Genomic DNA, 25,264 nt, shown 5'->3' with positions numbered 1-25,264 from the left:
TTAGTTAATTCATCTGAACAACTGGATGAGAGATTAATGACTACAGAAATAACATCTCCCTGAGAGATCACGCAACCTAGCATAAACCCAGGATGGCAACAAAACAGCAAGGGAAGGGAGTACAGCCCCTGCACTCACGCTTATTTCTAAGGTTACTGATTCCCAAGGGTCAAAGCACTCATTTAAAATCTTTACAACACTGAGATCTTCCATGTCTCTAAAGAGCCATCACTGTTAGCTTCTTAAAGAAACATCTAAGAGTGCTTCCTGTATGTCCCAAATACTTATACCCAGAAAGTGTGCTGCAAGTGCTTTCGCTCACTTCTTTGAGCATTTCTCCTATTACCTTAATGAATTCTTCACACCCAGATAAAATAACTTTCTCACATGCACAGAAGTTGTTAATACAAGGTAAAAGAGCAAGCTATGAAAATCAAACGCTAAATCCACTTAGATCTTGCACTAAAACACCGCTTGAGCTGAACAGCTGGGAGAAATTAAGGATATAAAGCACATTCTTCTCATTTACACAACAGAGGATGAATAAATCCCTGCAGTTACTGCTGGGCTGAAAAGTGCTCACTCTGTGCCACCTGCATGTATGCATAAAGGCCACTACTCAGGGATGTGCAGGCCTGATATTTCAAGCATCCATATAATCTTACGTATGTAAGAGAAACTACACTCTGACAATGTATTTTCAAAATATTATTTTTTGAGAGTTTATACTAAAATGTATATTAATCTCTCACTTCATGACCTCATCACACAACTCCTTATTCCAGTATTCCAGCATTTCCACCCATCAGGTGTTAGCTGTGTTCTTACCCTGCAGCTACAAATTTGTCAGGCAGAGACAGTAGCTCCTTCCCTCCTGTGTACGAAGGAACTGCACGCACACTGGGCATGTGGAGGCAGAGAAGGCACCATTTTCTGTATGGTGGTTCTTCACTTTCTTCCCCTTTTGCTACAGATCAATCCAACTCCTGACATCCTTGTGTTCTTCTATCTGTAACCTACATTTAACAACACTTTCCCACCAGTGATTAATTCACATAGACAATGAAACACTGTCCCACTGAAGGGTCAAAACTGGAATCTAACAGTTAAGATTTCACACAAAGCAGTCCACTTCTCATCAAATACTTTTTTTTGGTTGGTAAAACATAAATAATCTCTTAACAGTTGTCCCCAAAAGCTTTTTAAAGTGACACTTAAATCCAACTAGAAATTTTCCAGAGTGTGAATAGAAATACTTGATTTTTATGATGCTTTTTTACAAGGTAGTAAACGCTGACATTTATAAACTGCTGCAGTAGAGCATATAATCTGACAAAAGATTTCTTCTAAGCAATTTTCTCTTTCTAGCTTTTCCATCTAGCTACAGAATTTCACAGAATCACAGAATGGTTTTTGTTGGAAGGGACCTCTGGAGGTCCCCTCTTTGCAGCAAGTGCATGTTGCTGGCTCATGTTCAACTTGGTGACCACCAGGACCCCACATCCTCCTCTGCGAAGCTGCTTTCCAGATGGGTGGCCACCAGCACATACTGGTGCATGGGATTGCCTCTTCCCAGTTGCAGGACTTTGCACTTCTTGTTGAACTTCATGAGGTTCCTGTCAGCCTATTTCTCCAGCCCGTTGAGGGGATGCTCATGTCTCTCTGGTGTGTCAGCCGCTCCTCCCAGTTTGGTGTCATTGGCAAACCCAATGAGGCTACTCTCTGCCCCATTATCCAGATCATTAAGGAAGATGCTAAAGATGATCAGACCCAGTATCAACCCCCAAGGTACGCTGCTAGTTACTGGCCTCCAACTCAACTTTGTGCCACTGATCACCACATTCTGGTCCTGGCCATTCAGCCTGTTTCAATCCACCTCGCTCTCTGCTCATCCAGCCCATACTTCAACAGGTTCTCTATGAGGAGCTTAGAGGTGGAAGTGTCAAAAACGTTACTGAAGTTCGGGCAGCAATATTCACTGTTCCCCCCTCATCTACCAGGACAGTCATTTCATCATAGAAGTTTAGCAAGTTGGTCAAGTATGACTTGCCCTTGGTGAATCTATGCTCACTATTTCCAACCTTCTTGTCCTTCAGGTGCCTTGATTTGTTTCCAGGATTAGTTGATATTCAAGACTCCAAAATCATAGATAAAATTTAGCAAGACTCAACCCCCACCCCCCAAAAACCCCCCAACTATTAAGTGCATTTTTCAAGTAATTCTTAACCTTTTTCTTTAGCCTCCCTCATAATAGATTTAAAAATTAAAAGATTAAAAATTATATAACAAACTGAAGAGTTTAACTGTCACAGTAACGAAGCTTGTCTCAGGTACAAAATTGCCCCATTATTTCAAACTTCAACACCTACCCAATACAAATTAAAAATGATTGCTATGCTTTAATTAATAAGCTTATTATTCTGATTATAATTACTATAATACTTAAAATGCTTTTCTTTCCTTCCTCCAATTTCCTCAACATAAATTGATCAAAATCATGACCACATAACATGAATATTTCTGCCACCTGACAAAAGCATTATTATGAGAAGAGGATGTTACGGGGTAGACTACATGAGCAGCCATGTTACTCATTGTGTAACAACCCAAAAGGTGAAGTAGGTAACGGAGGGAAAACCAGGAAGATTTAACACAAAGACCAATATATTTCAAACAAAAGGGAAAGCTGGCACGGAATTCTCCCCTGTGAAATAAGTTATTAATTATCAATCAAGTAAGTTAGGTATCCCATCAGGAAACCACAGGGAAAACATTCCTTTAAGCCTGTGCAATACAGAGTGTTTTGGTTTTTATCTCATGCTTGATTTGTATTCAAATGTTTTTCTTATGACAGCAGAATAACTAGAATAGAAGTGTGGAGAGTCCTTTTACTGTCATAGTTTATTTAGTTTGGAGAGATAATGAGTAACCCACACAGAGAAAAAACTTTTGCTACTACATATGACCATCCTAGGAAGCTCTGTAGGATGTACTGGCAAACCTTGCTGAGGGTACAGGTCTCTACTAATTAGGCTGAAAACATCTTCCCCTAGAACTACTTCTGTATTCTATACTGAAGCATCCTGCATGTTCTCAGGAAGTTACTCAGATGGAATTAAGTTAATTATAGGCACAGGAAAATATCTGCTGGCTCTGGGATGTTCTTAATCAGAACTCTTTCTGTTCAGTACCTTAAAAGAGCAGAGTTAAAATTTTCCATAAGAATAATCACATTCACCAACAAGTCTTAGCATCCTGAAGTAGTAGCAGAAAACTGTGTTTTCTCTTAATCTGTTCAAATGAGTTTTTCACTAAATGCAGTAATAAACGTTTAGTTCATGAAGATACTTTTCGCACTCCTGACTGACTCCATTCTGAATGCATATTTGAGAGGGCAATTTCCACTGCAGTCTCTAACTTTTGGTTGAAACGACAAAAATCACCGGAGATTCCAAAACTGTATCTGTAGTCCTTTGCAGTGAAATGGGAAGTATTTTTTATTTCCCACAATACAGCTTGCTAAAAGAGAATTCTAAACACACATGGCTTAAAAAATACCGTTACTACAGTAGGTCCTTTCAGAGACCACACACACATTTCAGTATTCCTCTAGGGTGGGACCATTTACAGAAACAGATCTTTGTAAAGATGTCTTCACAAAGTTACAGTTGCTTTACAAGGTTTGTACTGAAGCAGAAATAATACCAGATCAAGAGAAGAGAGAAAATTATTCACTATGAAACAGGAAGTGATGGAAACAGCCCTTGTTTAGTAATGATACATAATATCCCTTCTTTTCTATAACAATCTAAACACACATGGTAAAGAACCTGTCAGTCAAGGAGTCTCAGCCTGCTTTAACATACTGTCACCAGTTAACAGAAACTATCATAGTGGAGTCCAAACAGTCAGGTTTCAAAAAGAACAAAAAATATGCACAAGTATGGTACACATTTAGTCCTGCTTCTTTGGAATCATTAATTAAAGCAGCAGCTTGTTCAAAACACTGATTTTAATTTGTTATGAGGTTTCCATTTCTCCAGCTAAAAATACCCAACTTGTCATATTCAGAAGTAGTGCACATGAGGTAGCAAGATGCTTTGAGATGGACGGTTTAAAGTTGTATGAGTACCAAGTAACACGAGGCTAGACTTAAAATTCTATTTACCAGTTCTACTGGAAAATAATTACATACATATATTTATATACAAGCTCTAGAAAACAAATGAAATAAGAGCAATTTTGAAACAGAACACTCCAAATAATAGTGTAAATGCATGCATTGTAATGTTTAGTAATCTAAAAGGAGAAACTGCATTAAAATAATTTTGTTCTTTAGCACACATTAAAGAGACACCAAAAAATTCAGAAAAACAAGTTCACTTTTTTTAAACTACAGTTTAATCAGATTTAAAGACACAAATTAGAAAAAAACATTTATAGGCAAGTTAAAAACACCTTTAAAACATAACAGCATGCTGCTTCTGCAGCACTGCTGAGACAAATTAGAAATAAGTAATTATTAAAATATCACAATCACAGTGTAACTAACAGTGGTATTTTAATTTTACCATACACCAACACTTAGTTTATGGATCTGTTGAAAAATAACACTTTTTAAAAAATATATATTTTGGAATAATAAAAATGAAATTCACCGACAATGCATTATAATCTGAACCAGGAAAGGCAAATTTAGGAATACTGTAGCTATCCACTTTTAGGGGTGTTTTCTCACCATAACATATGGGTAGTTGGAGGCATAACTACTTCTGCATTGAGGTAAAACTATTCCCTTGAATGTGTAACCAAGGCAGGAAAGAACAAAGTTCCATATTTTAAATTCTTAAATTGAATAACTTATTACAACATCTTTGAATAATGCTATATTTACCCATCTTACATTATTTTTCATTCAGTACATTTTGAATGTTCTCCTCTAACTGATCTAGAACACATCTGAGGTCTGGGATTTAAGAATAACTACCTAATTACTATTGTATCGTTTTGACACCTTTGTCACAGTAAGACACATCAGAATATTCTTCATAGAAATAGTCAACATCACTGGACAAAAGAAGTTACAAAGAAAAGAATTAAAGAGAACTGATAAACACATAGAAAGGCAAAATATGCATAGGCAAATACTCCTTAACTTATTGTGACAAAAGATTGTTGCACCTTTAATATGTAGTGTTGCACTATTCTGATTACCGGTCTCTAGGCACCCTGTTTCTCTGGTTTTTGTTGCAGATTACATCATCAGTTTGGAAGCCTAATCCAACTAGAGCATGGACCACAGCTATCTGTTCATATGATATAGCATAGCAAAACAAAAATGAAAATCCAGCTTGGGATATTTCTCCCTCAGAGAACGAAAGGAAGGAAGAAGATTGTGCAGAGGTCTCTTTTGCCAAGAGGTTCGTTTGGAATAAGGTGCTGGGCTGAGTCATTATTAATGTAAAAAGTTTCCTCTGAAAGTGGCCCTAACTCAGATTGCAGTCATATATCTGAAGTCAAATTTCGTATTCATAGCCTGCAGCAGAATATCCTGTAAGGGTTGGTTTTGCAACAGAGTGAAAGAAGCCCTTCACTTTCCACTTAAAGTGTAACCAACAGATTCTATTTTCTCTTTAGGAAGCAGAACGCTTAGTACTCTGAGAACGGAGCCCAACAGCCTTCACAGCAGATGTGGTGTACAACTGGAGGGCTCAACACTAGTCTCACGTAAATATTGATATGGCCTATTTTAAGTAAATTTATGCACACTATATGTAACTACAGCTTGTCAATTCATAAATTTTACACAATGTTTATATGGATATGCACATGAATCGAGAAAAATCTAAAAATGTCTAAAACCAAAACCAGGCCTAGGTCACTGGACACACAGGTAATGCACAGAAGATGAAGTGGCAGAATTTGCTTTTGCACATTTGTATAGCAAAATTATGTTTTAAATATTTAATGGGATGAAAATTGATACAGTTGATGGTTAGATTTTGTAAAAAACATAAAAAGCTCATCTCAAACCAAGTTTTTAAGAAATTAAGTTTTTTTTCCCATTTGGTTCTGACCATAATAAGCAACTGTTGCAATACTTGCAGCTGTAACTTTGCAGGGTGACTTTGTGGATGCCTAGACTTCATGGTGTTGTAAAATGTCTAGGTTAAGACAGCAAACACATCAAAAATCCAGGTAGATGTAGCATAGAGCCACTGCATCCTGGGTCACAAGCAAACAGGTCTTCTGTCAAGCTCTGCAGGTAGGGTTAGCTTCCCCCAAGAACTCTGTGGCAAAGCCTCCTGGCCACTGATGGGACATGTTCTTACCAGAGACTTCTTCCCAGCCAGCTTTTCCACCATGACTATGAAGAAGACTGACAGCGCAAACTAGCTTAGATCCAGACAGATCTGGTAATATAATGAGAGCAGGCTCAATTCACTAGAGTATCTGCTTTGATACTTATTCAGCATAGCATTTAAATACTTAAGAACTTATAGCCAATTGATTTTTTTAAACAGGAAAATTTAAAAATACTCCCAAATGCTGTTCAGAGTATTACTGGACCTAAATTAATACATAAAGGCTAATCATGTAGTGAAATGCTATGATGAATCAGCACAGAACCAATGTATAATTTTTTATACATAGAGTCTGCATCATATTAAAATCTTTAAATTTGTTTCCATCTGTTTTTCTAACACTGATCACTTTTCAACATAAATGGCAGTATTTCCAAATTTTCATCGAAAGCGAAAAATTCTCAAACCTTATTTCAGAATTCAATGAGAATTACAAAGTGAAAGACTTAAGGTTACGGGAAGCAAAAGCCTAAATTACTGTAACTTGTGCTTTTAAATTTCTTTATCATTCAGGGCCAACTTACGAAGTTGAGCATGTGAAAGTCTACATGTAAGCAAGTGACACATTTGCAGGCAAATGTGAGGACACATTTCACCATGTATTTAAACAAATTGTCAACAATTTGTTTGCAAAGCTTCTGAGAAAAAAATCCAGACTCTGTTAAAATTACTTTTGATATGAATTTGACAGGAGGTGAGGCTCTCATAAAGGTCTCCTTTGTATCAGAGAACATTTTACCACTAACCAAATCAATGCCATCAAGAGAGGCACAACTACCTAGTGTACATCCTGTCATACAAGCATAGCATTTATATTCATGTTATTTATTCCCACAGGGGAAACAGAACAAGTTATTTAAATGTAAAATTCTTCTAGTAAATAATATACTATACTGGTAAAACTCATACCACAAGTCAGTGTACAGCAGGGAATACACAAAGACCTCTTCGTAAAGTCTTCTCACTAAAGTATCATTTGTTATCAAGAGCACACTGAAATGCATACCAATATTTTTACATGGTAATATATTTTAAAATATGTCACCTATTACTGAAATCTTGTCTACATGTCAACTTAAAGAATGGCCATGGAAAAATAAGTTTCCTGAATAAGAAGGGCATATCTGTAACTGTAAAGCTAACAAAGCCTTCCCGATTACAACAGTAGTAGGCACCACTGAAAGTATTATTTAAATATATAATATATATCTCTTTCATTAATTCAGAATCATAAAGGTTAAAAAAAGGTTAAGCAAACAAATAGTTACTGTCAGGGTGACTACATTTACTAACATTAACTCATTAAGTGCCTGAATGAATTGTTCACAATGGGCAAGTATCTGCGAAGCACCATAAAATTATGACTGATATGTTGTATTTACTTTTCTTAGTGTGCTGATCTGCAATACAGAAAACTAATGTATATCCAAAAAGTTAAAAAGTGAAAAAATACTTATAATTATGTTTCCTTCATGCCCAAAGATTTCTAGGAAATGTACTTTCTACTGTTTTTCTCAGCAAGAGCAATAGTAAATCACTTCCATCCTTTCAAATTCAGTATTATAAAATGATGAGTGTAAAACCTAAAAGTTATCTAAAGCATCAGGGCTGGCCACCTTTGACTTTCTGACTGAATGGACAAAAAGAATGCAGTGCGATAGCAAGGCAGAAAACTAGAAAGCAGAGGGAAAACATCAACGACAAAACCCCAGTTTGACTAAAATCAGTGTGCTGCCATTAAAACAAAAAAACCTCTTTCCATAGTCCCCAAGAGAATTCATTTGCATGAAGAGCAGATTTTGGTTCAAAGTACTTTTATATTCAGCAATGACATGCAAAGGGTAAATTCTAGGACACTACATTTAAAAATAAATTCTGTGCAGAACTAATAAGTTGTCATATTTTTCTTGTGTTGCAATTATTTAAGGGTTTCAAATCATGAAGAAAAAAGTCATTACATTGCACGCGGACACCAGTCATGTCCAATGGCTCATACCTTGCCACTTGTGCTCAACTAAAGCCCATACATATTTTCTTTAGCTGTTTTAACTTCCTCATATACAAAAGGTCTGCACAAAACTGTACCTGTGAATTCACTCACACTGCAGTACCAGTATTCACTATCCTAAACCTGCTTATTTTCTGGGAGTGTTTACAACTGTTTTCATATTTCATGATGAAGGACTAGTAAGCTTCCATTGCACATATGGGCACACATGCCAAAACAAGAAAACAAGAGTACCAGAACATTAATGGGAAAGATGGCACATTAGATGTTGTACTGGCATCCAAAAGTGCTTGTTTGGGTAGATACATAGACTGCACCAACAAGATTAATTTAAGTTCAACAGCAACAAATGCTGAAAGAATCAACCCTAATTCTACTCACCCACCCAGAAATGTGCAATTCTAATCTGTTATTTTATGTAAATGTCCCTTCAAGAACAGAAACTGGAAAAATGTCTTTCCTGATTGTGTTGTCTAATAAGAGTAATCAAACACAAAGTGTGCCCTTACTTATAAACAACAGAAAGAACCATAATGCCATTTGTAAGAGGCATATGACAACCACGACACCATGTAAGGGGAGGTCTACTTGGGTAACCAGAGTAAGGATTTAGAAGTCAGATTATTTTATCTTAAAGATAATACAGCTGTCACTGAAACAATAAACATCCTTGCTCATCTAAGCAGACTCATCCACTCTCTTTTCATATTTAGTTCCCCCTTTCTAACTGCGTAGGTTAATTAGTGCTAACCTACATATATGGAAAAGGTATGTTATCCTCCTGGAGTTTTAGGCAAGGAGCCAAAGGCCAGACACAGAACTATCACAGCAAGGAAACAACTCTGACCTGACTTAGGATCTGGTCCTTTAGAGAGTAAGCCAGAAGTGCTGTGACTGTTTTTGCATGGTAGTATCCCCAAAGCTGACGGCCATCTGGTACTAAGAATATTCACCCGACTAGTGTTAGATATTTGATGAAAAAATTGAAGGTTCAAAATATTATGACAAAATTTTTCTCATTCACTTGTAGCTTATTAATCAACAAGCTGCATTATTTTTCTCTGGTAGTATTTTGTGTCAGTTTTAAAGCTAAAAAAACCCATGCGGATAAACAGTTTGTGTTTACTTAAAATTATACGAAAATACAGAATATAAGCAATTAAAATGTAGCCCTTTAACAGCAGTACTCTAGCAGGGACCATCATCACAATAAATGGTCTGGAATAGATATAACCACTGCATTATTCCCCTGACACACTTCCATAATTCAGTAAGCCAGATATTCTGAAGGATTTCTTTCTTTCATTATGTTACCCACAAATATGATGTGAACTTTGCATCTAAAATTCTAGTTTGAAGACAAAGCTTTTCCTCAAATTCATATGCTTTTTGGATAAAGGGCCATCATTTATCAAGCATACAGAAATCGGTTATGATAGTAATTTCATGTTTGACTACCTATGCACTAGAGCTCAAGGTAATGTTGCTATTGTATACTGAAAGCATCATCAACTAACTACTGTATGCTTGGAAATTCAAAACATCTTTAAGTATTAAAAATATTTTTTTGCAAAACAGCTGTATTCTAGAACAAGTATTTCTGGTATTTAAGGGTAAAAAATGCACTTTCATTAAAATCCTGGTGCTTGCACGTTGTCTGCTGTGTCCTATGGCTGCCTTTCCTTCTCTAGCTGCAAAGCCCACTTGGCAGTGTTTTATTGGTTTTAGGTACTTAAAGGTAAAAGAAACCTAGATTAGAGCTATAAAGCCCTGGAAAAGGCAAACCTTCAGTTGTTTTATTTTTTTTAATCCATTCAGAAGGGCTATGTGTAATTATACTCTTTATCAAAGAAATCTAACTCTAAATTTGGCATCAGTAATGTTTACAGTTCTGTAATGTACTGTAATAGTTTGAGATACTTTAAGAAAACCCTCCAAATACTGAGATGCTTATTGCAATTCCCTTTTAAAGATTCAAAAGCCTTCTAATGACTTTGCATTTCCTATTTTTATCTTCTTTATAGCATATAGTATTACATATTTGAAATATGCTTTCCATGTAAAATCAAACTTGACAATACCCACTTAGAAACAATATTTCAGTAAATAGAGGGTTTAAGGCAAGTCATTCATTTGGAAAAATTAATTTCCATTTGTTAATCCTAGATTGACACAATTTTATTCCACCCCATCAGTGCCTTGGGATACACAACGTACATTCAGCAAAGGGCACACATATGACCCCATGGACATACGTTGCAAGTCCTGAGTGCCCATTGAAATAATGGTAATATCTTCATATAAGGCGTGACCCACAGGGACATGGCATGGGAGGGGTTAATTTGTTCTGTTTCCAGTCTTGCTATTGTATGTGATTTTCCTAGGTAATGCATTCTTTTCTTACTAAACATCTTTGCAAACAAATACAAACCCCTTTAAAAGGTGCTAAAAATGGGTTTCTGAAAACATACAAAATATATTCATCATAGTATTTCCTCAATCACTGTTTCAATGCTTGATATCTGCAGGTTATTTCTTGTTTCTGACTGAAACTATTATTTGTTGTGGAATAACTGTTCTTTTGCAAAAGATTTTCTTCTTCTAGTTTTTTGGACCACACGGGCTGGATGGTTTCATGCTTTTTACTTCCTTTTTGAGTTCTTTTCAGTGGAAATACCAACAACACCAGGATGCTGGCAATATGAAGACAGAAATAGCAGGAGCTAAAAAACAAACAAAAATAATAACTCAATAAAACTCTGACCACTCTTTACAGGATGCTTAAGGAATAAACTGTCAAAACCTACTTGCATACAGTACTTTGCACATAAGACAGGAAGACATTAACATTTCCTTTAAGAAAAGTAGTAAGAGGGAATCAGAAATGAAGTCTTCCCTAACAGCACCTAGTGCTGTAAGATGTAAAAAATGAAAAGAAGTCCGTGTTCAACTTATTTTCACAAGTTACGTCTGGAAAGTCATTACCTGTCTTGGTATAAAATAGTTCCATGTGCATATAGTAATCTCAAAGGTCATGGTTTTGGTTGTTTTTTTTCCCTGCCCCAGGAAAAGTAAGTTTATTATGACAGGAAAACGAGATCACTTTATGGTTTCTCATACACAACACAAACTACATTCAAGCACTAGAACAGAAATACAGTTTGCTCAGCTAACAAATCAATCTTATAATTATCGCTAAAATAGCTTCAGAAATCTTATACCACAGAAAATACTTCTATTCCAAGTTAGAAAAAGGAAACAGGTAGAACCTGCTTACCTGTAAAAGGTGAAAGAGGGTTTTACAGAGAGCAGTACAAATGGCACAACTGTGTAACTTATTGCTAGTTGAGTTGCCACCCATGTTATAATATCATAACATAGTTTAACAGCAGGAGATTCAACAAAATAGTGTCTGATGTTGTTTCTTATCTGAAAAAGCAGATAATATTCAGTTAGTTGAGGAATAAACATTGAGAGCTATCTTACTGTACAGAATTTGTTGCACTTCCACAAAATTCACAGGATGAATTTAAATGCCGCAGTTTGGTCAAGTGTCTTTGAACTATTCAAAATGCCCATGAACTTCAAGAGGAGGCAGTTCAAATTCCCTGCCTTTTAGGATAATGCATTTCATCCAGCACAGGAATTTAAGTATTTATGAATTTAAGCAAATGAATCCCCCCTAAATCCAATGCAACTTTGGCCTGCTTGTCAGAGTGAGACAGACATTCTATTCCATCAAGCCATTCTGTATAATATAGAGTGTTGGAGTAAATGAAAGCCAGTATGCTTCTGCTGAAAGCTTCTATAAGGTAAACCATTTTCATATACTTACTGTTAAGATATATTTTAGGACAAGTAGGGTATAAATCAGAATATACAAAATATCCATTCTAAAACATATTTCAGGAGTCTTAACAACTAATATGAAGTGGGATTATTATAAAATGACTCAATTTCCTATGCTGAGTCTTCTTTTGTTCATAAAATTCTGTTCAAATGATGGAATACCAGAGGTATTTAAAAAAAAAAAATCCAAAACCCACACAGGTCCAGGTTCAGTTTTATTTAAGTTTATAATTAAAAAGATATCAGTAGATCTTCACCTCTCCTTCCTTTGACTGAACTGTCATCCTTGTTCACACTTACTTGCTGCCAAGCCAAGATGGGCTCAATTCAGCCCTTGTGTAGCTTGGTATCACAGTTGCCACCTTCCAGTTATCTGCACTGAGGCAGTCCTCTCTGAAAAGCTGCACACCAAAGTACACAGTTTCGCTTCTTCAACCTAGAGTTTCTTTAGAACTCCCGGTTCTAAAGAACATATCCAAGGCTAGCTCCTGCTGATTTCATTCTTTACATTAAAAAACTTTTTCGTCCTTCTTGTCCTTCTTACCCGAATTCCCCTGTAGATACCGCATTCTCACTCAGCCTTTGTTTAGTTAAACTAAGTAAACAAGTAATGCTAGCCACATACCCTTCATCCTGCCGTCTCCCCCCCATTTTCTCCTATGGTCACATGCAATGACTTGTTCCTGAGTTCTGTAAAACCTGGATGAAGTTTCACAGAATTTCTTGTAGAGAAATCTAGTATTTTAGGACTTGAATGACAACTTTTAAGTTAAATCTATAATTGCCCCTAGTAAATACCTGATTATGACATGTGTAATGATTAAAGGAAGTAAAATGAGTTGAATACATGCTTAGGCATGACAAGAGAAAAAAAGTGTGGATCAGAGCTGCCAAACTTTGCTGTTAAAGGCTAGTAGAGTTAAATAATAAACACGCTGAAGTACCTATAACATATCTTATCAGTTATTAGGTATCTGTTAATACGGGAACTCAAAATATTTTTATTTTATAGCCTATTGATGGATATGTATAAAATGTGAATACAACGCAACTTACTAGTTAAGCTCAGGACAAAGTGCAGTGAGTGCTCCTATTTACTGGACTCACCTCACTGACAGAACACAACAACTTTTACCTGCGAACTGTCCCTGAACCTTGGCTTTTGCACCAGCCCCTGGCTGATAAATGTCAAAAGTTCACTGTGATAGAGTCTGGAAAGGAGAAGGGAGCTACACTTATTGTAAAGAAAGGAGTCAATTCTGTCAAACAAAGACTATACCTGCATCTTTGTGAAGAAAGAGGAGGAGCATCTGTTTTATTACTGTTAATAACAATCTAAATCTGAAGTACCACCTTCCCTAGCTATTATCACAAGAAAGAACAGTCTGCTTCATTTCTCATTCTCCTGGTTCTTTCAACAGAAAAGTGGTCTGTTATGCTGTTCAGAGCTGACATGTAATTTCTTTGTTCCTCTTTCCCATCACATAACTGATAAACCTGCCTCTGTTCTTACACAGCTTTCTCAAGCAGAACTGTGAGAGATTTCTTGGCAGATTTGCTGGTTCCATATGGTTCTGAATAGCAGCTGAAAAAGCTTTTTAATGTGACCGCACTGCTGGCTGGCCAATTTTAAATAGTAACTGCACTAGAGAATCTGCTGGTTGAAGAGGAACATTCTTTAGTTACCATCTTTGCAATAGTACTGGACAGAAATTAGGGAGGGGGTGGACTCCATAAATATATGGCATTGACCTCCAAATTTGAAACTACTCATCATCAGTGATTTTTTTCATCATCAGAAAGTTTTTTCAAAATGATCTTAGATAACATCATCCTGTTCAGCATAGCATAGTAATACACCATCAGTTATTACAGAAGAAGAGCTTCCACAAAAGATATACTACAAAGGCATTATAGGCTGTGTACAGTCTTGCTTGTTTCCACCACTCAGCCCCTCCTTGTAATTAATCATTCCTACCATTCTCAAACTAAAGAAGTAAACACCACTGTCAGACAGACTGTCTTATCAACTGCAAAGTGCATCTTTGGACTACAGAACATGATCAGTTTTGTTTTACAAAACTTCTTATTTAAGAAGATGCTTGGTTGGTACTTACAGCTCGTGCTGCTAGTGTCATTAGTACTCCTGTTAAAAATGTTAAATAATATCCTGGGTAAACCCCATGCCAGATGGCAGAAAGGATGAAGGTTTGGATCGTTGGGCTGAAGGTGGCTCGCTCATAGCACACTCTAGTAAGTCAAAGAGAATTCAAGATAAATAACATGAGACAAACCACCAATCCTCCCAATCATCATTTATACATTTATACTTTTAGCAGTTTCATCTCCAACACATCATTTGCAATGCAATTGCAGTTTACTATTATTTAATAACATTGCTACTATATTACAACTTACAGAAAATACTTAAAGCTCTTCGCAACTCCTGATTTCACCCCTCAGTGCTAACCTATGCTTAGTGCCACCACATTCCATATTTATTTATAATGAAGTGATACACAAGCATCCAAAGACAGGTTTTGGTGTTAATAAGGGATCTTGAGCCATCCAAGAATGTGTTTGAAAAGCTACACTGGAAGGCACAGACTACCCTGCAAACTCTTGTGATGAATCATATATGCATTTTTCATAAAATGAAAGCAGCTTATAGGAGAAGGGGGAAAGTAACAACTACCTTCAGTTTTGAGTAATAGAGAGACTACAGTTGAAAATGTGTCTGTGTAGGGCAATTAGGCAAGCATGATGATGAAATTATAATTAATTACTCTAGAGATGTGAGAATATCAAATAAGGAGAATGCTGAACTCTGCTATTTAAAAGTTGAGACTGAATTATTAGGCAAGGTCCTACAGTAAGGAATTCTAGAAGGAAGAAGGGAAAAAGGAATCCAAGAAAGACTTTCTAGAAGACAACATTAAATGACACAGTGACAAACCATGATGATGTGGAAGAATGATAGGAAACATGGTAAGGTCCTGATATGGCTTCATCAAGAGTTCTTTAATGTCTTTAATGATCTGAAAACCAAAAAGCAATAGGAAATATGGAAACAGATCACACTAACATGAAGCAAAAATAAACAGCATAAGCATGCATGAACACAAATCTAAGGCTAACATACAAAAGTGAGCTTCAACTAAAATAGAAGGCCATAGACACCAATATGTAAAAGGGTTTTATAAACACACAGCAAGTAACAGAGAAAGAGAAGAGAATGCAGGTCTATTATTCAAATAAGACAACAAGCTAGTGATAGAGGGCCAAAACATTCACTACTAATGTATCTACTTTGCTACAGCTTCCATATATACAAAAGGTTGCCGAGACCAAATGATACAGTCAGTGTTAAAGAGCAGAAGGTAAAGAGACAGGATCTGAATAGGGAAGGATCAAAAGTGTATTTTGCTAATTTAGTTTACTTATGAGGTCTTCAGTGCGGGGTACCAGCACAACCCCCTGCCCTTGCCAAAGGGCTTTGCTAACAAAGGCTATTAAGATGAGAACATGGGGTTAAGCAGGGTTCAGTTGCACACATGCATAATACACAAAACTATCTGAGGACATTTGCCCAGAATAGACCACTTTAAAGAGGAAAGCAACATTGACCAGTCTATACAGTAACCAGTGAATTTCAAAGAGACTTTTCAGACAAAGAATCTGACAGCCTACAAAGTACAAGAGCATCAGGAAAATTTGTAACATGTCAGAGACATCTTGGAGCAAAATACTAATTATCAAAACCTGGTTTGACACTGCCAGAAGTCACCCCACCAGCATCACGACTGCTGTCTTGGCCAAGACCTCCCTGGCAGACACTGTGTAGCCTGCATGCAGCTAGGGAACTGTCAGTGCAGTACGCAATACACAGGCAGCAATCTCTCATCCCTGTCAGCTGCTGCATGTGAACTCGTGGCATGCTGATCTAACCAGCATGTGAATCAGCAGGTTCACACAGAGTTGGAGCACCCACACCTCCCACAGGCAGCGTGTACAAGCAGGGGGCCCACGCTTGCAGAAGGAGGTGTGTGTTTGTGTCCCACGTCCTTGGGAGTGGAGGCGCAGTTTGCATATAACTGTGTGTGTACATGTGCTCTTTTTAAACTCCTTGGGATTAGTCACAGAAGAGTGTTTAGAAGTGTTTATTAAACTACAACACAAAACACACACAAAATGTTATCTGTTCTAGTACTGGTATTAATTCTGGATGTATTTTTTCACTGACTGGTGAGTAATTATGTTTCATTAATAAATTGATAAATGTCTTGAATCTTTATTTGGTTTAAACTACTTTAAGCAAGTTTTCCCCTGCAAAGCAGTCAGGAGCTAACAAAACTAACTAAATTAACTACCCAAATTTCAGCTATATCAATGCAAGTCAGGTAAGATATAGTAGATAAAAATCATCAGTCATCAATTTCAGAGTAGAAAGTAAGCTTAAACTCCTCCATGGATTTGTCAATAATGACTTGTGTTGAAATGCTTCACCTGACCATTATTTTCTTGATTTGCTTTTAGGAATGTCATCAGAACAAGCTGAGAAAATCTATTCAAATATGGGTGGTTCAGGTTATCTTATCTATAATTTGCTCTAGAAGTGGGAAGATTCATCAGTTCAGCAAGGCACTGCCTTTGGTCTGGTTCTCTATTTTCATTACTAGCCTGGGCGGTAGACTGAGAAGTGTATTTTTCCACCTTGTCTTCCCTTCCTTTTTTGGGGTGGAAGGTGGGATGGATGAGATTGGCATTGTTTTCTTAGCAGATAGAATGCTAGAGTCCACAATGATCTTGACAGACTTGAATAATGTTCTGAAATCAACAAAATGAAGTCCAAAGTATAGAACATTTAACAAGAACTGCGGAAGATACAAAACATTACCCATTCCTGTAACATTACTGAAAAAGCGTATCTGAGTATGAATATGAATCAACAGTATGAAACACCGAGTATCAGCTGAGCATGAATCAACAGTAGATTGCTGCTGCAAAAAGATGGATGTAATACTGTGATGTATTAAATGTGTTATCTAAAGAAAATAAAGGTAATTAATCCACTCAAATCATTTAAATCTGCCTGTAATAAGCCAGGGAAAGACCTTGGAGGTCTTAGAAGTACTACATCTATTGTAAGAAGACAGGAAGTTTGGAAAGATGCCAGAAGAGATCAAGAAGAACCACAGAGGCTTTGCAAACATGTCCAAAGACAAATGGAATTAGATGTTTTCTTTGGAAAAAAGAATGAACAGGCTGAAGGGGAACATAACAGCTTCCCCAGCCAGGAAACATTATCACGATATTTATTGTTGATATATATTACTATGTAAATATCTATTTTAACTTGCATGCTTTTAACAATAATACTTTTAAACTGCTGTATTTTGTGATCTACATTAAATGTTTATTAAGCTTCTTTATGATCTGTAGGTCTGTTAACTGTGCTTTTACACACAATCAGGATTTAAAATCCTGCAATTCTGATGGCATATATGAGCTTGTCCTCCATTCAAACTACTGTAGCATTGCAACTAACCAAATGATTGGCCATATAATATATATTCTATACCACTATTTATGGTCCTCATGTATAATCATTAAAACAATCTTCTACTTGCAAAAAAACTTCAAGAAAATATCCACCCTTCTCCATTTCACTGTGGCAGAATCAATATGGATTTAGACTATCCTCAAAGATTGTTCTACAATTGTTCTTAAAAATATTTATTAAAGGAGGTGCTTTAATTTTTCTTCACATCTTTTAAGGTCACTCTGAGTATCTGATTTTCATTTTTTTCTTTCAATTCTTAACAGAAATGTTACTAAGGAGTACTCCACTAAAGGGAGTTTTTATTTAGAATCATTTCATTTAGGCGATTTGAAAGTTTGTTGGAACACAAGCTTTTCCTATTAAGTTTTAATACTGATCAACTTCTGTTCTCTAAATTAAAATGCATTTTAAAAATCACTAAATAGCTTATTTTCTTTATTAAATGATACATTTCAATATCCGCAAGCATGCAATTCTTCCTTGTTGACTGCCCTAGCAATAGATTCTATTGCCTATTGACCCAACTAGAATAATCACATAAAATTCAATTTCTGTTTTTAATTGGGTCATAAAAATATTTAGGAAATAAATTAAGGAAGAAAGAGAATACACTATAAAGAAATTTGATGGAAGAAACATCCTGTTGCCAGCCATCCTAGAATAAGATATAAAATCCTCTGAGTGATCCCAAGATAGGAGTCTCAGTTAAACTTGCACCTATTGATAAAAGATCAACTAAACAAAGACTGGGAGAAGGGAAACAACACCTGCACACTACTCAAGAACACTTTTTAAATTTCTAGTTACCACAAAAAAGTGGTAAAAGCAGAATGATGTAGTTCACTGGGCACTATACCCGTTTCCCAGACAAGGAAAAAAGTGCATCTGTGGAATATTAATTTGCTTTTTTGTTGACAGCACATTGTAGGGTTTGTTATTTGCCATGCACTCATTATGGAAGGAGAGCAGAAAGTTCTCTCGCAGAACGTATGGAAGTTCCTGTATCACTGTGGCTAAAAATAACGCAAAGCTTCCACAGGCTAAGAGTCACATTTTGCCAACTGCTCTCAGCAACATGCACTGCTTTGAATGCTAAGAGAGAGAAGAAACAAGAAAAAAAAAAAAAGAAAGGAAAGAGATGCCTCACCTCCACAGATTAGTAGTTTTAGGTTCCCTATGATCAGTGAAGAAAATCAGTTTCTATCATAACCTGGTAGTTTACATTAAGAGAAAGGTCCTAAATTCAGAGACTGTAATTCAAGTATTACAAGAAGAATGTCCTGTGCAGTTGCTAAAGAACTGATGGTTTTGAGGGTTTAGCTTTAAATGTTAAATTACCTTCAAATAAATATTTATCTAAGAAACTTCAGTGAAGAAAAGCTTTCCTTTAAGAAATAAATACCTTTTAAGCCAAAGAGCTGTTTGGATATTCCAGTTATCAAGAAACATCTTGAAGCTTGTGGAAAACTGTAAAGTAAAAACAAACTAATTATTTCCGTGATTGTAAAGTGTTACAAAATATTTCAAAATTTTGACATATAAATTATAAAAAAACCCCAGACTTTGTGATGAATTGAATAAGGTATTTACTCAACTACTTGTAACCACAAAATATTTTGCAAGTCAACTGACAAGTAGAAGATATTCAAAACAGACTATTTTCCATCTTTTCCTAAGGGTGTGAACACATCATTTCTGACTTAGAACATATTCACTATCTCGAGGAACAAAATGCGTAGGAAAAGTTACTGAAATTACAAGCAACTACCTACATGAGCACATATTTTATTTGAAAGAGACAGAAACAAACCTCTATTTGCTGGATTCTCAGATTTGATATTAGATCCCAATGTGTAACTCCATTTTTATCATAGCCTCTAAAACCAAACCCTGCTGCATTATTAATTGCATCTGCTGCAATGAGACAAAAAGAAACAAATTAATTAGAAACTGCCTGTATTACAAATTGTGTACTGCACAACATGTAGTTTGTTCAAAATATTTATCACATCTTCAAGACTATGTATTTATTTTTTTAAAATATCAAGGATCACTGTGTTATACACTTGAACAAACAGAAAATAATCCAGGCAACACACCAGCTTTCAATACAAAAACTTGTACAAAAGCAAAAGAATGAAAGGTAGCACTATCTGCTTCACAGTACAGATGTCTCCTCTCTCTCATACCACCTACTTAGATTTGCTTTGGCAATTTAACAGAAAAACAAACTCAATGAGATGCATCAAGACTACAAAACAGTGGCTGGTTGTAATGATTTGAGATAGCAGCTCAACACTCAGATGCATGTCTTTATTCTTTAAACATCACTGTTGCTGCATAATGAAGACCAAAGATAAAATTGCACGATTCACTGCCAGCAGGTGCACATTCACAGCACCACAAGCAGAGCAGTGCAAACCTAACAGAAGGAAACAGTAATTTACTAAGCAATGCAGAGTTTGTCAGACTACTTCTAATGGCACAAGGCTGCTGTTAACAACACTTCTGAATGCAAAGTGTTTACAGTGCATGTCCAAGGTCAAATAGTTCAAAGCAAACAATATTTTTCTCTAGGAGAAAAAGCTGCTACCATCATCTGGGCTATGCAGGAAAATACAAGGGATGTCAGTCTGTATACTGCTTGTCACTTTCAGTCATCACCTTCACCTCTCAGCTTTCTTAGCTCAGGCACTAAAATTTCCTCAGCTGTACTTCTCAAGTGAAGACAGCCATGTACAAGGAAACGATTCCCCCCCCCCACCCCCCGCCCAAATATTGCCTCTGTTGAGCCAGGTGTTTAGTAGCATGCACCGAAACACGGACACACACATTCATGATGCATCCACTAATGTGGATAAATAAATGACCATGTGAGAAGAATGCCAGCTCCTCTCCCAGTTCAGAAGAGTCCTGAGGACTTGGAAGCGAGGTAGGCAAAAGGCTCTGCAGACGCAATACAGATCTAGTCCTCTAGTTACAGGGGCATGAGCCCCCTCTGTTAGCTCAGAATGAATCTAAAGCACTGTAATTAGATTGTCACCTTTTAAATTACAACTAGCAAGGCAAGACAAATTGCTCAGTTGTATTACCATATTAAAAAGAATTTACTTTATACAGTAGTGACAAGTAAGTGAAATTCATATCTTTTGCATTTTACTTTCTTCTCAAAACCTTTTCAAGGTATTAATCCAGCTTATTTGGGAAGTAAAAGAAACAATTGACTCAAACAGTTGCTTTCCTGAAGTTCAGTTTCTCCAGTTGTCTACCAGTCTGGAAGAGGGCCTTGTGAAATTTGATTTAATATAGGGTCATTCACAATATTTTTATTTCCTCATCAAAAACAATTTTAAAAAACATCTTTGAAAGCAACAACATTCGCTGCTATACATCTGATATCACTGATGTTGACTTCAAACATTAGACAATGGTTTTATGCTCCATTAGAAACAGCTGAAGACTTGAACTCCATAATATCTTTCTAGCCAGAATACAAAGACTAAGGCTAGAGTAAATATTAATAAATAAATAAACTATCATTTTAGTAAGAATTCATTTTAAGTAATTCATTCTAGTAACAGATTTTTTTTTTCTTAAGTGAAGAAATAGTAGTGTACAACTCAAAAGTAAAACATCCAGTAAAACTGTTAAGGTCCCCTCACATTCCGCTCATACCACTAGTTTAGATGAGGTAAAGTGGAAGGAAGAAAGTAAAAAAGATATTTAGCAAACTAAAAGTACAAGAGTTGATACTTTTTGTTTTCTTCAGTATTTTATTAAAGGAACGCTAGCTCTACACTGCTAGCAAGCACATGAGGAGAAATCCATCTGAAGTATTACAGGGAAAAAACCAACAAAGTTTATTCATTTTTCAGATGACTCCTACTCTTTACAGACAATGATACTGGCGCATAAGAGCACAATATTCAAAATTATTTCATTCCACAAGCAGCCCCAGAATTACTATATCCAGACAAGCTGAAAGCACTTCATTCATTGACCAGGAATGAAGCCAGCAGCTGTAAATGAGTCATGCTGCTCTGCTACACCAAAGCTTTCTTTATTGCATTGTTTCCCACAGATTCTCTCTCAAAAGAATTATGAAACAAATATGTAAAACTGGAAAGGAGGAGGAAGCTGATGAAATCTGTTTTGTGAGCCACTTCCAAGATGTCATCTTACATAAATACGGCATTTTGCTGTTGTATGTATCTTTTTTTTTTTTCCAAGTAATGTGAAGTGAAAAGCAAAACGTTCTTTAAACTATATCATTTATTCAGTGTCTTAAATCAGTAACTATGGGCATTATCCTGTTGGTCATTAGAACTTTTAGTAAACAAAGACTAAAACTGTAGCGTCACCCATCAAATCCTAAAAATTCTACTGCGAATGCCATCTACTATTAACAACACTACGAGATACCTGATTTTCAATATATTTTTTCCTTCATGCTTAAATAACATCAAGCAAATTACTGATAACTAACCACAGAGGAGGCTTAGAATAACTTTTCAGATATGCCAAAATCAAGGTATCAAAAAAAAAAAACCCAAGGATTGTACATCAGATTAGATTTACAACAATTTTTAAAAAACAAAAACATTGTTGCTCATTAAAACACTATCTCTCTCCAAAAAACCTTACATTTCACTCAAAGATATTCAAGAGACCATGATCTCATTTGCAACACTGTGCTTAGACTTATGGTAAGTTTTGTTTCTCAAAAAGAGAGATGCCATTCAATATACTTTGACGGTATCTCATACTCCTTAAATGTAATAATGTTTTTCTAAGGCCTCAAGAGGGCACTGTCACTTTTTAATACATGCTTAGCATGCAGCATCTCAAATGGAACTCAATACATACACTTGCTTTTATTTTTTGAATATATATACTTACCTAAAGTCCATGCAAAATAATACTTGGGTCTGGCAGCCATAAGAGACATGTACAAGTAGAAAAACCTTACAGGCCATGATGCTGTAGCTCTGAAGTTATCATCAATGTTGTATTCCACAGGCAAAGTTTTTGTAATAGTCATGTGGAAGAGTAAGGACAGTCCACAGATTAAGAGTTTCTGTGCCACGGCTATCTGAAAAGTTTAAGATGGGAGACCTTGTAAGCTTCATTTTTTGTTTATCTTCTGGAAACAAAGGCAAATTATAATCTTCCTTCCCTAAACAGATGTATATACAATGTCAATTTTTCAGTAATATATACTACCAACTTTAAAATAGTTGGTAACATTTTATAGAGGCTCAAGGAATAGTGTTATCTTGATTAAGTTGTGAGCACCACTTCTGGCAGACAGCAAATCCAATCCAACTACAGTGAGCCTCTAAAAACCCCTTCAGTAAGTGGAACACCTTTTGCAGCTTCAGATTTTTTCTTATTTCATCATCAAATTGCTGAAACAAGTAAGTTGTTAAGACGTCATAACACAAAGCATATAACCTAGGACAAGATGAGTACAATTATTGCAGAGATTCCAAAAACAATGGTAAAGCTTCAGTTCATTTTCAGTTACCTTTGGTGTAATGCAGGTGTTCAGTTGATGCCCAACTCATTATATCAATCATCTCTGTTAGATTATTACAATATCTAAATTCTAAATCAACTGAGATAATTTATGAACTTTCAGCCCAAAACCCCCTCAGTTCTATATAGACCTATTTTCCCAACTAGAGTGACCAAGCTGTAAGGGATCAAAGATGCTCACAGGCATATAAAAATATGTTGTTCGGGTAGGATGTGGACTCAGATTTTCTCAAAATTCAGTTTTGCTATAACTGCTACACTAAAGAGTATGTATTTTTAGGAAAACATTTCTAAGGATCTATTATAAAACACAGAGCAATAATGCATGACATTGACTGCTTTAAGCCACTAGTCTGATCCACATCCCAAGGGCGGATACCACGGTCTGTGCAAGTTACTGAAGTAACGCAGTAACCAGGCACCTACAACAGAAGTTTGAGAGCTAGTTCATTTAAATGTGATTTTCAGATTTTGATTGTAAGTAATCTCAATATTTGAACTTAAACATTACAGTTTTAATTTACATTACAATCCCCGACACTAAACTTGGCAGGAAAACAGTCAATCTAGCTATTTTTCTTTGAAGCATTAGAACAAAGGGATAACCAGAATCCTTTTTCTATCCATTCTTCCAGTATACCTGCCCAAAGTATTAAAGATAATGTCCTGCTTCAGTTAGAGTGCAGCTTCACATATCTAGTTCCAGAATAGAGAGTAATTCTGCTCCATGATACAGAATGCAGCATTAAGTGCCCAACTGAAAACACAGATTTCTGCAAGACATACAGAATCAAAGATCCACACAGTCACACAGATGTAAGAGGTGGTACAACCTGATAAAAAATTAGACTTGGAAAAGCTATAAAACTGTGAGGGTAACTTCAGATATTGCATATATTTCATGTGGCTCATCTCTGAAGATATTTCAGACAGGATCAGAAAACCCTGCTAATTAAACAAACCATCTGGATATTTTAGGAGGCAATTACCTATTAACACTAAAGCTGCTGTTTAATTATTTGTTTCTACTTGCTTTCTGATGAACTTCATTTTAATATTTTGCTTTATTATAAGAGTTCAAAGTAAGGGGTATTAACTTTCTAAAAGTGTTCCTTTGGGGTTTTTTTAGCAACTATTAATCCCTCTCTCTCTTTGGCACCGCAGAGGAAAAGTTCAGTTGGCTTAACTTCTTCAGGAATTTTAATAGAAGTGTATGTTCATAAAATCAGTTATTATTAACACTAATGAACCTTTAATTTTGGTATGCAGTATCCGATACAGGCAAAAGTTAGATATTTGTTAATACCAAAAGGCATCACCCCAAAGTTCTGAAGACAGTTGCAAGGATTTAACTTCAAAGTCTAAGCCATAATTAAAAGTAATGTTCAATTTAGCATGAGAAACAGTATTTATAGGCTGGTAACATTAACATGCAACTTAAAATATAAGCACAAACGTATAAAATAGGTGTTTTCCATCTTAATCTCTCTACAAAGTCTCAAAATATGTTATGGCAACTTATAAGTAATCTTATCTTTGTTTAAAGGCCCACTTTTTGCCACTATTTACCAGTTTTTCTATTGGTAAATAGAAATCATTAAACCACCTATTCAACCTAAAATATGCTTAATACCTCTTTGAAGGTTTTTAACTAAATTGTGGAGATGAAAGCCCTTCAAGGAAAAGCATCAGAATTTCACCAAAATTTACCTTAAGAAAAAAATAATGAACTCATACAGGGCTCTGCTGTAAATTGTACTTTTAAAAAATAAATGCTGCAGTTTTCAATTCACAGTTGTATAAAAAAATACCGTAAGAAGAAGGTATTTTAATTTATTTATTAAGCATTTAAATGATGTATTTCTACAATTTTTTTTATCAGCAATATTTAGGTGCAGGGACAAGCATAACTACATCCAGAAACTGCATGACTCTTATAAA

At 35.8% G+C, this 25,264-nt stretch overlaps 1 protein-coding gene across 1 annotated transcript in view; it reads right to left on the bottom strand.

Annotated features, from left to right (window-relative positions):
- Window positions 1-4,378: 4,378 nt before the first annotated feature.
- The window catches only part of MBOAT2 (membrane bound glycerophospholipid O-acyltransferase 2), a 96,532-nt gene continuing 75,646 nt past the window's right edge, over window positions 4,379-25,264 (bottom strand). The window contains exons 8-13 of the mRNA XM_074861602.1: window positions 22,685-22,877; window positions 19,596-19,699; window positions 19,188-19,252; window positions 14,340-14,472; window positions 11,651-11,802; window positions 4,379-11,096 (exon numbers count right to left, since the gene is read on the bottom strand). Coding sequence (XP_074717703.1) covers window positions 10,874-11,096; window positions 11,651-11,802; window positions 14,340-14,472; window positions 19,188-19,252; window positions 19,596-19,699; window positions 22,685-22,877 — 870 coding nt within the window. The 3' untranslated portion in view covers window positions 4,379-10,873. The remainder of the gene's footprint in view (window positions 11,097-11,650; window positions 11,803-14,339; window positions 14,473-19,187; window positions 19,253-19,595; window positions 19,700-22,684; window positions 22,878-25,264) is intronic.

The sequence above is a fragment of the Strix uralensis genome, chromosome 3, assembly GCF_047716275.1.
Source record: "Strix uralensis isolate ZFMK-TIS-50842 chromosome 3, bStrUra1, whole genome shotgun sequence".
Lineage (NCBI taxonomy): Eukaryota > Metazoa > Chordata > Aves > Strigiformes > Strigidae > Strix > Strix uralensis.
The sequence above is the reverse complement of the archived record's forward strand: the minus strand, read 5'-3'. Positions and strand labels throughout refer to the sequence as shown.